Source organism: Nothobranchius furzeri, chromosome 7 (assembly GCF_043380555.1).
Source record: "Nothobranchius furzeri strain GRZ-AD chromosome 7, NfurGRZ-RIMD1, whole genome shotgun sequence".
Classification (NCBI taxonomy): Eukaryota; Metazoa; Chordata; class Actinopteri; order Cyprinodontiformes; family Nothobranchiidae; genus Nothobranchius; species Nothobranchius furzeri.
Genome location: NC_091747.1, coordinates 65,997,195 through 66,009,883, shown reverse-complemented (window position 1 = coordinate 66,009,883; position 12,689 = coordinate 65,997,195). Strand labels below are relative to the sequence as shown.

Below are 12,689 nucleotides of genomic sequence, written 5' to 3'. Positions count from 1 at the left end.
CATACATGTTGATAAAGAAAATGTGCTAATTTGCCGTCATTTTTTCAAAAATATTAAGTTTGGCCCTCGACTCCGTCCCAGAGTTTCATTTCGGCCCCGTGTGAGTTTGAGTTTGACACCCCTGCTCTAAACTAATGATTATACAAGACAAGGTATGAATACTGATATGCAATGTAATGGAAATGAAGTGATTTAATGTGGTTTGTGGAATGATGATCGAATGGAAGCTAGATGTTTAAGCCAAACCTTTCTTAAGTATCTGAGAGAGTTTGTAAAGACTGTGTTGTAAAATAATTTGGCTGTTTGGTAAAATACAGATTTGTTTATAAAAACCATCCAACGCAATCTGTTGAGTCTACAATACCCTTTGTGTGGAGATCCCCTGTTCAGATCCAGGGGTCACGAGGTCAGGATGGACATGGACCTCGAGGCACCAGGAACTTGTAGAGTAGCTCTGATACTACGCGTCTAGTCTTGATCTCTCCAGGTGACGACAGGAAGCTGGAATGCTTGTTTGCGTCTTAAGTCTGTTTGTTGGCTCTAAGAGCCGTTTCTCTGATAAAACCCACAGCGTTGCTGAGAGGCTTTGACTGGATGTCAAATGAGAAGATTGGCCGGTTCGAGTCAGCTAGAAACTGAATTAATCGGGAAGTAATTCCTGTTTTATTAAAACACGTTGTTTACAAATTTGGCAAATCTGAATTTGACACGTTTGAGGGCATTACCAAATACGTCAGAAGTCACTCCTTCACTCAGATACAGAGAGGTAAACTCTTTGTGTGAATGAGAATGTTTTAAACACTTGTGACGTGGATGTTAACATTAATATTTATCTTATGTGTATGAGTACTGATGGATTAACTTGTTAATTATAGACATACTGATCTGGTGTAGATAAGATCTGAAGTTGATCATTAAAGGAACAATATTCATTTTAAAGCCATCATGGTTAAAGCACAGATTATTCGAACATTGATTTAAACATCTTGTTCATTCAACACATTTGATTACTTCAACTTATAAGTGGTAAAGTCATTTATATTTCAAGAGGGACTTTATTGAGCAAAGCTGTCGTGTTTGTCTGCAAATAAGTTCCTATCTGGTCATTTTCTTGATGAAAACTTTACTTTGGATCCTTTACACTACACCTAATTGAAACTGTAAAGAAATATGAAAAATTCACATTTTGCATTTTGTGTCATTAGTTTTTCTCAAATGCTAAAACACATTTCACAAACGTTTCCTCCATGTTCCCCAATGTCTAAACACAACACCCTTTTCTAAAACTACATAAACACAACCACACCTTCTCATTTCAAAACTCTAACTTCACACCAAAAGAGCAGCTCGAAGCTTTCAAAAATGTAAACACTACACACACCATTACACACTACAGCAAAACAATTGTTAACACAATGCTCAATTTGTGAGAAGGTTCTTAGTTTCATAGCTGCCAATTTGCCCATTTTTAGAAACTTTACAGTTACAGATCTTAATGCATGGAACTTATATTGCGCTTTTCTAGACACCCAAAGATGCTTTCACACACTCACACTGCTAGTGATGGTAAGCTACTTGTAGCCACAGCCGCCCTGGGGCGGTCTGACAGAGGGGAGGCTGCCATTTGGCGCCGTCGGCCCCTCTGACCACCACTAACACAGGCAAGTTGGGTGAAGTGTCTTGCCCAAGGACACAACAGCAGGATACCCCTGGCGGGAGCTGGAATCGATCCCATGACCCTCCGATCATGAGGCAACCCGCTCTACCACCTGAGCTCCTGCCGGCACCCATCTTCTTAGATCGCTGCAGATTGGGTATTTAGATTTGTGAGTTTCACAAGAGTATAAATCTATAGAAATGTCTGCATGTACACTACTGTAACACAACTCAATGCAAAAACAGAATCTGTTGCACCCAACAATACTCTTGAAAACATGAGCAGGGTGGGAATTTTTTATTTATTTACTTTATTCACAACACACACACCACAATCACTGTGCGGCATCATGTCGCTGAGCTGCATCGGGCCACATCACCTCATCCACATCGTAGGCTATATTGTCTCTTGCCAGGCACCACGGGAAAAACGCCCTGGAATGGCAAATCCATCCTTGTAAGGCCTCCACTGGGATGTCACCACAGGCCAGCTCCATTGCCCTTAGGAGGTTCTCTCTAGTGTATGGTTGCCTGTCATAAACCTTCCATCTCCACAATGAGAAGAACTCCTCTATAGGGTTCAGGAAAGGGGAGGTGGCAGACAGACTTTTAAAAAGTGGTAACTGTTGGTGGTGAACCACGCTCTGATTTGGTTTGTTCTGTGGAAGCGGACATTGTCCCAAATGATCACATAAATGTGATGTGCGGGCCCAGGATGGTGTTGTTGGTGGTCCAGGAGGATTCTTTTAGCTCCTCTAGGAAGGTGAGGAGATGTTGGGTGTTGTAAGACCCAAGAACAGCATGCCGGACAAGCCGCTCCGAACCCATGGCCGCACAAAGAGTAATACCACCCCCACCCACCCCCACCCCACCCCCGTTGGCCAGGAACCTCAGTGATGGCTCTTTGGCCAATGATGTTACGGCCTCTTTGCCTTCGTTTCTGCAGGTTGAAGCTAGCCTCATCCAGGTAGAGGAACTCATGAGGTGTGGCCATCGCGTCCAACTGTAATATCCTCTGTGAAAATGTGAAAGTGCACAGGTGTTCAGAACAACAGTCAGATAGCACAGTATTGTCCATAACTAATGTAGGCCACTGAGCAACGCAGTAAATGCACCAACTGTACTGTGAACATGGATGTATACTTACTTGCACATACTCATAATGTAGGTCTTTGTGTCGCGCAGAGTTGCGCACAAAGGGAACCCTGTAGACCTGTTTCATCCGCATCTTTTGGCGCCGGAGAACTCAGTCTATTGTGGCCAAGCTGACATCATCAATGCTCTCAAAGTTGACATTATCGGCAATGACTTTGTGTCTGATCTCCCGGAGTCTGATGAGGTCGTTCTCACGAACCATATCCACAATGATGGTTTCTTGTGCCGCTGTAAATATGGCAACCCTCCCACCTCTATGTGGCATTCTTTCAACTCTAAAGAAAGAAACATGTGTTGTCATTTGACATGTTTTACAATAACAACTGATTTGAAACCAATATACTACTTTCACTGGTTTGTAAAACTATATTGAGACAACGAAAGCAATAGAGTACAATACCTGTTGTGTTGTCTGAATGCCCTGATAATGGTGGCCACGATGAACCTACTCGGGTTTGGACGGACTCAGTCCTGCTTCAGCCATTGTCATGCCGTGGTAAATGACTGTTGCTTGCATCTCTTCCGTAATGATGGTGCGAGTTTGTCTTGCTCTCCCTCCTGGACCTTCTCCTCTCCCTTGTTGGCCTCCTGCTCTTCCTCCTCTGATTTGAACTCCTCTTCTTCCATGGCCAGCTCTTCTCCCTCCTCTGACTCGAATTCCTCTTCCCCTGACTCTGCCTTCATCCACTGTGTTTGGAATCTTCAGCAAACCGTGCACTCTGAACTTGCTTTTATACATGTGGTCACAGCATTAGCAACAAGTGTCTTCAATTTTGAGTGGTTGTGTGTAATGAATGACGACAGGTGTGTTCATTGTGTTCAATTAGTGCTGACTGTGGCAAGCATTGGGCATCACATGAGCTTTCATTTGAGACTATGAGCAGAGTTCTTTTGCAACTTGTGTTTTAGCAAGGAAACGTGTTTAGATTTATGAGAACGGAGGATGTGTTTTGTGAATTGTGTCTTCTTGTGAAATGCGTTTATGATGTTGGAAAATGATGGCTAGATTTACTAAATGACAACTGGTCATTTGGTTTAGAGGATTGGCTTTTGTGTTTTAGCATTTGAGAAAAACTGTAAAACTACATTTATAGGCAAGGCAGCTTTATTTGTAGAGCACATTTCAAACACAGAGGCAATTCAGTGTGCTTTACAATTATTAGGACATGATATGAAAACACAAATTAAAATACACACAGACAGAATTACAGTTTAGAGCTAAAGGAGAAGACAAAGACAAAGTTACATCACAGATTGCAGAGGAGATGACGTGGCATCAGAAACTATTCATGTAAAGGCTGATGAGTACATGAGGGTTTTTAGGGTTAAACAACACTAGGGCTGGGGCAGGTCTGAGGTCATGGGGAAGCTGATTCCATATGTGAGCAGCACAGTAACTAAATGCATCTCCACCATGTTTGGTTCTGACCCGAGGTTCTACCAGCTGATTGTTTCCAAGGGATCTCAGAGCCCTGTTGGGTGTGTATACAGGGATGAGATCGGACATGTTTTCTGGTCCCATGCCATTGAGTTATTTAGGCCTAGTCCACACGTAGCCGGGGTTTTTTGAAAACGAATATCCGCCCCTCCAAAAACTTGCATCCACACCACCGCGTTTTAAAAACAACTCTGTCCACACGTACCCGGATAAATACGTTGTTATGGACATGCCAGACCTGTAGGCGGCAGTACTTCCCCCGTTCTTAACCTCGTCCTTCGTCTGTGGTCTTCCGCAAGGAGCAGTAATTCCTCTTGCAATAACAAACAAGCAGAAAGTGCTTGGACAATTGATGGATCGGGTAGTGACAGAGCGCAGCTCTGAGGGCTTCCATGCTGTCGGCTAGTGTAAACACAGGTCGCACACGTGATGTCAGCATTTTTTTGTCGCGGAAAGTGACGTTGCGGACCTTAAAACTCCGGTTTTGTCCGTCCACACGCAGACACCCAAAACGGAGAAAACGCAGATCTTCACTTTGGCCGGAGTTTTTAAAAAGATCCGTTTTCGTGTGAAAAAACTCCGTTTTCGTGTGGATGACAGGTCAAAACGTAGAAAAATATCTACGTTGTGGCAGATCCCCGGCTACGTGTGGACAGGGCCTCATAAACTAGTAGGAGCACTTTGTAGTCTATTCTGTGGTTTACAGGTAACCAGTGTAGGGATCTAAGAACAGGAGTGATGTGCTCCGTTCTCTTAGTTCTTGTTAAGACTCTAGCAGCAGCATTCTGAACAAGCTGCAGTTGCTTCACAGTTTTTTTGGGAAGACCAGTTAGGAGACCATTGCAGTAGTCCAGCCTGCTGGAGATGAACACATGAATGAGTTTCTCTAAGTCTGGTCTGGACATGAGACCTCTGACTCTTGATGTTTGATGAAGGTGATAAAACACTGATGTAGTTAAAGCCTTAATGTGTCCAGAGAAGCTCAGGTCTGAATCAATGATAACACCAAGATTTCTAACCTGGGCTTTGTCTTTATTTTCCTTTATAATTGTTTCTCTAACAATAGTTATTGGAAAATACCAAAAGGAGCACTGAGAGTTTGAAATTGTGCTTCTCAGTATTAATAAAATAAGCAAATCTGTAATGTGCAGTAACATTTGTAAATGTGACAGGAAATGATATCACAGCAATTAGAGCATTAAATATATTAGCCTAAAGGTAAGAAATGTTTTCAGGTGTATTTATTAGTTTTTATTAGACTGATTGATCTCGGTAGGACACCTGAATGTTTCTCACAAAAGCACAGAACGCTGATCATGTTGGCTGCAGCAGCACCACGAAAATAAAAACGATTGGACAAGATAGGCATCGTGTTACTCCATGGCTCGATTTGGTTCGCTGAGCTCCAGTACCCCATCTCCTGCACCTGCTAGCTGCTAACGACACTTTTAAAACCAGGAGAAACCCCGGATGTGAACTCATTATTCTCAGATAATCGCATCTACTGCTTTACTCCCAGCCGAGGACATTTTCTCCCTTTGGACACAACTTTCACCGGCATAAACATCAGTGTATGATGTCTGGTTAGTTGTAGCTTGTTCAAACAGTGGCCGGCGCTGGGCTCTGATTGGCTCTTTTCTCGTTTAGTCCCGCCAGTTCCATTAGCTGATTAGTTCTTTTTTCCAGTCTCCCATCTCCTCTGTTTCCTTATTGGCTTTTCGTTTCTTTCCATTTTCATTGTCATTTCTCAGTCAACAAATATGTCGGTCAATATTTGTATTGGCGTGTATGTTTTTGTTTTGTTTTAGTCATCAAAATCATTTTGTTACCAAAAAAACCCAAAAATAGTTTGTTAACAAAATTAACCCCAGCTTTCCTTAGTGTCTACAGGAGTGATTCATCACTAAATGAAACAAATCAGATGTGTTCATGATCTAAAACACCCAGGAACCAGACTCCAGGACCAGGAATGTCAGCTCCTTACAGAGCAGCCCCCAACAGAGCGACTCCCAACAGAGCCACTCCTAACAGAGCAACCCCCAACAGAGCGACCCCCAACAGAGCAACCCCCAACAGAGCAACCCCCAACAGAGCGACCCCCAACAGAGCGACCCCCAACAGAGCAACCCCCAACAGAGCCACTCCCAACAGAGCGACCCCCAACAGAGCCACTCCCAACAGAGCAACCCCCAACAGAGCGACCCCCAACAGAGCGACCCCCAACAGAGCAACCCCCAACAGAGCCACTCCCAACAGAGCGACCCCCAACAGAGCCACTCCCAACAGAGCCACTCCCAACAGAGCGACCCCCAACAGAGCAGCCCCCAACAGAGCAGCCCCCCAGTCTGAAGTTTCACGTGCAATATTCTGACCACAGGGGCCCATAGATGCTAGCTGGCCTTTCATTAACCCTGTAAATGGTGATTTTAGCACATAGTGGCTCTAGAAAACAACTTGAAATATGAAAAATTGAAGTGTCCTTTTAACCATAAGGAAAGCGGCGTGTGCCTGACTGACTGGCCGCAATAACAAAATGGTTCTCCTCAGCACCGTTTGGATTATTGTTGTTGTGGTGGTGGTATCAGTATTATTATTTCCTCTACAGGTTCAAGGCGATGGGGTAGTGAACAAGGACCTGCCCAGCTGTTGGGAATGTCCCAGCTGTGTTCAGGGGCTGACTCAGCAAGAGGTACGGCTCACCGGGGGGGGAGGGGGGGAGGGGGGGGGGGGGGGGTTAGGCAGGTTCTCTGGCACCTAGAACTGAACAGCTGATCCTTTTCTATCTGGTGGATTCTGTCTTTATTATTTATTATCATCTCATCAATCTGCATCTTTCGCACTTACATTTTAACCGGTACAGCTAACGGGCGCTGAACAAGGTGTTTCAAGTTTAGCAAACCTAAAATGACACAAAGTTTATATGGTGAGTCTGAACTGGTAGAGCTCCTTTAGACTCTCTCTTGTGTTTCATTGTTTTCATTTTTGGGTTGTGACAGATTAAAGGGGACAAAGGTGACGGCCTTCCAGCGGTGAGTGTTCAGGTCTTCAAACAAGCTCAGTCACAAATCAGCGAGTGCTGTCTTATTAATGTGTAATTATGTCTCGTGTCTAACCCAACCCGCCTGACTCGTGCAGAAGAGGAAGTCATCGTCTCTGCTGGACGCTCGGATGGCTAAGATTTACCGCCGACATGTTCACAACCAGGACGGGGACGACTCGGCCAGCGATGACGATGGTTGGTGTAGTTAAGAGCTGAGCTAAAAGCTCTCCCAACTGCTTCAACCCAAGTCACGGTTACCGAGTAACAGAACTCTTGCTGGTGTGGTTTTGTGTTTTTGTTCATGCAGCGGCTCAGAGGAGAAGGGCGGGGCTGTCGGCCCGAGGAGGAAGTTACTCCTCCAGGAGAGCCTTTGGGACAAACAGGCGAGGTCTGCTGCGAGGAGGCCTGTCCCACAGAGGGAGCAGAGGAGGACTCGTGAGCTCTGGGTCCAAACTGAAGAGAGGGGGGCGGGTGAGGGAGGCCGGTCGGAGGGGGCGGGGGGTGAGGCTCCGGGGGGGGTCCAGGATGCACCGAAGGGGAGATGACTCCGAGGAGTCGGATGATGACGATTATGATGACGATGAGGATGACGACGATGAGGATGATGACGACGACGATGATGAGGATGATGAGGATGAGGAAGACTTTGATGAAGAGCAGGGTGACAGTGAAAGAGAGGGAGAGCGCCTGCATCGCCGTCACTGGAGACGCAGGACAGATCATGGGGATGACAGCGAGGAGCAGGAGTATGACCCTGAGGAAGAGGAGCGAGACGCCATGGAAGATGAAGAAATGAAAAACGAGGAGGAGACAGAGGAGGAAGGGCGCTGGGACTCTGACCCAGACCCTCCGGTCCTACTGGTGTCAGACCTAAACGATGAGCTGCTGAGTGGATCCTACCTGACCGTTACCCTGCAGCACCCCCACAAAGCTACAAGTCAGACGGGTGAGCAGTTAGGGCAGCAGATGACATCATAATGACATCATAAACCAGAACATCTTGTAGTATTGGAGACTGATTCATGCCTGATTTTATTTCTGTGTTTAAGTTTGTATGTGCACTTGTGTACGTCTGTATATAAGTACATATGTGTGTATGTATATGTGTACGTGAGAATAAATATAAGTACGTGAGTATATATGTACGTACGTGTGTGTGTGTGTGTGTGTGTGTGTGTGTGTGTGTGTGTGTGTGTGTGTGTGTATGTGTACGTACGTGTGTACTTGTGTATGTATGCACGTGTGTGTGTGTGAGTATATATATATATATATATATATATATATATTATACATAAATACGTACGTTTTTACGTGTATGTACGTACGTGTATGTGTGTGTTTGTGAGTATATATATATAATATATATTTATTATATATATATATTATATATATATATATATTATACATAAATACGTACGTTTTTACGTGTATGTATGTGCATGGGTATGTGTGTACGTGAGTATATATGTACGTTCGTGTGTGTACATGTACATTTGTGTGTATGTGTGTACGTTTACATGTGTGTGTGTGTGTTTGTTTGTGAAAGTGTGTATGTGTGCGCGTGCGTGTGTGTGAGCCTTCAGTAGCACACTAACGGGGCTCTCTGCTGTCCAGGCTCCATCGTTCCTAAGCTGGAAGCTGCCGTCGGCCCCAGGACGGCTGCGCTAGGTGGTTCTCAGCACAGCTTCATCCAGAGGAAAGCGGCTCACTCCAAAGCATCCAGACTCAGAGACGGCGCTGACGGTCTGAACCCGAGAGGTCCTGGCAGGTAGACGATGTAACCCCGGGGTTAGGGTCGTTGGGTATTAAAAGGTTTGAACAGGTGGTTGGGTATCTGAGCCAGACCCATGTGTTCTATAGAGAACCCTACATGTTCTACTATCACCATATTGACCTGCACCAAGCATGTCTGATGGCTGCCATGGTCAGCTATGGCTAACGGTTAGCCACATTGGCTGTTCACCTTGACCCTGCTGCATGATTTGTGTTTGATCTTGTAGGCCTCGTGTCCAGGTGGACAGAGGAAAAGGAAGTTACTCTGTATCTTCTTCTGAGGAAGATGAGGCTGCTCCCCCACCTGCTTTCTCCTCCACGACACCCCCATCCTTGCTCTCTCTGCCATCCTTTAAAGATGTGGGTGGTGAGAGGGGGGGAGAGAAGGAGATGTGGGTATCAGTGTTCAGATACCTGAAGAGGGCGGAGCTGCTGGCCTGTATGAGTGTTTGTAAGGCCTGGTATAAGTGGTAGGTCCCTCTCACACACACATGCACACAAACTTTGGGATCATGGGCTGAAGGAGCTTTCTGTGTCTCTCTCCCTCTCATGAAGGACTTGTGACAAACGTCTGTGGAGTCACATAGATGTGAGTCGCTGCAGCCCGCTCAGTAACCAGGCCCTGGCAGGCATTGTCAAGCGCCAGCCTGTCTCTCTCGACCTTTCGTGGACTCCACTGGCCAGGAGACAGCTCAACTGTCTGCTTACCAGACTTTCAGGTACAAATGGTCCCAGACGCACAAACCCTCCGTCTGTCCTAATCCAGCTACTCCATGGTTACTTCATCCTTTGGTTTGTGTTAGGTCTGAGGGAGCTGAGGGTGACTGGTCTTCCTTGGTCCTGTCTGTCCGCTCTGGTGTCTCCCACCCTGCCCCAGCTACGACTCCTGGATTTGCGGTGGTGTGAAGGCTTCTCAGATGCCCAGATTAAAGCGCTCATCCTCCCACCTGGTCAGTAGAACCAGAAGGAGCCAAGTGAATGTTCTGCTCCACCAGCCCTGGTTGGTGGTTACCATGAGAGCCAGTGTGTAACTGGGTAGCAACTGTTGGATCTAAAAACGTTGGATTTGTTATCAGTCCAAATGTATTTCAGTAAAGACGTGAAATGCAGTAGCCTGGCAAGCCTGCTATACAGTCAGGAAGCAAAGTAATTGAACAGCCTGCGGCTTTGCTAGTTCTACTTCTGACATGCACCTTGTAGGTGCATTCCCACTGAGAGAGCCTTTGAAACATCACATCTTGTGATTTTAAAAGAATTTCTAGGATTGCACTGCTGCACATATGTGTTTGAACACCTTAGAAAATTGACGTTAACTCAAGACATCATTTGCGTTTTTTTAATGGGGCGGGCCTGGGAACGAGCACCTTAAGAGTAAACATCACGGCTCTAAAGTGTATTTTCACTCATGTGTGTCACACTTCATGTGATCATGAAGAAGACAATCCATGAATTAGGAGATGGCTTTGGGACGCCGCGATGCCTGTAGCGAGGCGCTAAGCAGAATAGCTTCTGCAGCTAACCCTAACTCTCCAACAACAGATCATGAAAATGCTAGACCACACTGATTCTTCCTGATGTAAGAAGTGAGTCTACTCTGTCTTTTGGTAGGGTTTGTGTTTACGTGGTCATAGAGCACAGTAAAAACTGGCAGTCAGGGGCTGTCTGTTCACAAAACAGCTGGCAGTGAATGCGTTAATGATGTGTTTGAATACTTTGGTTCCGCGCTGGATCACGGTTGAAACTGTCTACACTGAGAATGTCGGCCAGAGCATCGCCTAAAGCCCCTCAGAACATGAAGGAGACGAGTAGAAATAGCAGTTGTGATCCTGGCTTCTTTATTATTCCCAGTGGGTTACGGGACAAGTGTAGCAGGATAGCAGCTGATAAACATGATTGCTCGTGTGTTTTTTTTTCTGCAGAATAACAAATATAACATATAATATAACTTAACCATATTAAACAGCCAATACACATCAAAATATCAGCCTTCTGCCAGCAAATCATCAGTTAATATCCAAACTGAACAGTCAGAGGTCAGTAACTCATCAGCAGCTCACATGAAGCCAATATATGACGCTTTGTCAAGTTAGGGTTAGGGTTAGTAAAAGTGTGTGTGCTTGTGTGTAGGTTTGGAGTCGAGCCGTAGCAGGCTGAGGAACATGGTGACTCTGCATCTGTCTGGTCTGGACTTGAGCGATTCGACCCTCAGGATTCTGCAGCGCCACATGCCTCAGCTGGAGAACCTGGACCTGGCTCACTGCAAGAACATTACAGACTCCTCAGTGGCCCTGCTAGCAGCTGCTGGGACCCACACCCGCAACAACATCACCGAGCTCACTCTGGCAGGTGGGAGTCCAAACACACCCATCATCTCATTTACTGGATCAGTGATGATCTAGACATCTGGAGGTTTCAATACTGCAGTTAGCAGCTAGTTCCTGTGGGTTTAGAGGGGTCTACACCCTGCTCACGTTAAGCAATGTCTCAGTGCCCATCTCACTGTGTGCGCGCGTGTGTGTGTGTGTGTGTGCGCGCGTGCGTGCGTGCGCGTGTGTGTGTGTGTGTGTGTGTGTGTGTAGGTTGTAATGGGCTGACAGACGGTTGCCTGTCCTATCTGAAGCGGCTGCCTTCTCTGATCCTGCTGGACCTTCGGGGCTGTAAAGGGGTCAGTCGTCGAGCCTGTGACGCCTTCATCTCTGACCTGTCCCATGTCGCCCTCTACTGTATGATGGAAGAAAAGTTAATTCAGCGCCTGGACTAATAAAACACACACACACACACACACACAGACACACACACACACACAGACACACACACACAGTTTTTTATGTTGAAATCATCACTAATAAACCATAAGCAGTAAACCTCACTTGTGGATTAACAAAAAGGTTTTATTTCCTTCTGCTTCACTCAATAAAAGATGTTTAACATCCTTTATTGTTCTGGTTCCCTAAGCTGAGTGATGTTGCGCTGTTTACCTTTAAATAAATATATATACAATAGAGTAGAAGGACTATAGCCTTTAACCACATTAAAGGACACCAAGACTACACCAACATGTTCCTATGTTGTTGAATAAAGTGTTAGCTGGTCAAAAGTAGCATACCAAAAGGTCAAAGCCGTGTGTGACCTACTTTTTATGTAAATTACTAAGTTTAACGTTTTCTGACAACCCTCTCATAAAAACGTCATAATGTGGAGCTCTTCAAATCAAATCAAACTTTATTTATAAAGCACTTTTCATGCACAGGAAGCAACCCAAAGTTCTTAACAGATTAACGTGACCCATATAACCTGCATGGTGGTGCAGTGGTTAGCACTGTTGCCTCGCAACACGAAGGTTGCAGGTTCGAAACTCGGCTGTGGCCTTTCTGCGTGGAGTTGCGTGTTCTCCCCATGCATGCGTGGGTTTTCTCCGGGTACTCCGGTTTCCCCCACAGATCACAACATGCCCTATAGGTTAAAAATAAAAATAAAAATTGTAAGTCGCTTTGGGTAAAAGCGTCTGCTAAGCACATAAACATATAACCCACATTCCCTCCCACACTGAAAACAATTATGACAGTTTCACCCCCAATCCACAAACCATTCCCAGGCACACACACACTCGTACACATAACACATTAA

At 45.5% G+C, this 12,689-nt stretch overlaps 1 protein-coding gene across 1 annotated transcript in view; it reads left to right on the top strand.

The window, feature by feature from the left end:
* Positions 1–11,997, top strand: part of kdm2aa (lysine (K)-specific demethylase 2Aa) — a 50,206-nt gene extending 38,209 nt beyond the window's left edge. The window contains exons 16-25 of the mRNA XM_054751906.2: positions 6,855–6,938; positions 7,246–7,278; positions 7,385–7,484; positions 7,597–8,235; positions 8,904–9,057; positions 9,290–9,532; positions 9,618–9,781; positions 9,866–10,012; positions 11,190–11,408; positions 11,642–11,997. Of these exons, the coding sequence (XP_054607881.2) occupies positions 6,855–6,938; positions 7,246–7,278; positions 7,385–7,484; positions 7,597–8,235; positions 8,904–9,057; positions 9,290–9,532; positions 9,618–9,781; positions 9,866–10,012; positions 11,190–11,408; positions 11,642–11,823 (1,965 nt within the window). The 3' untranslated portion in view covers positions 11,824–11,997. The remainder of the gene's footprint in view (positions 1–6,854; positions 6,939–7,245; positions 7,279–7,384; positions 7,485–7,596; positions 8,236–8,903; positions 9,058–9,289; positions 9,533–9,617; positions 9,782–9,865; positions 10,013–11,189; positions 11,409–11,641) is intronic.
* Positions 11,998–12,689: the final 692 nt, after the last annotated feature.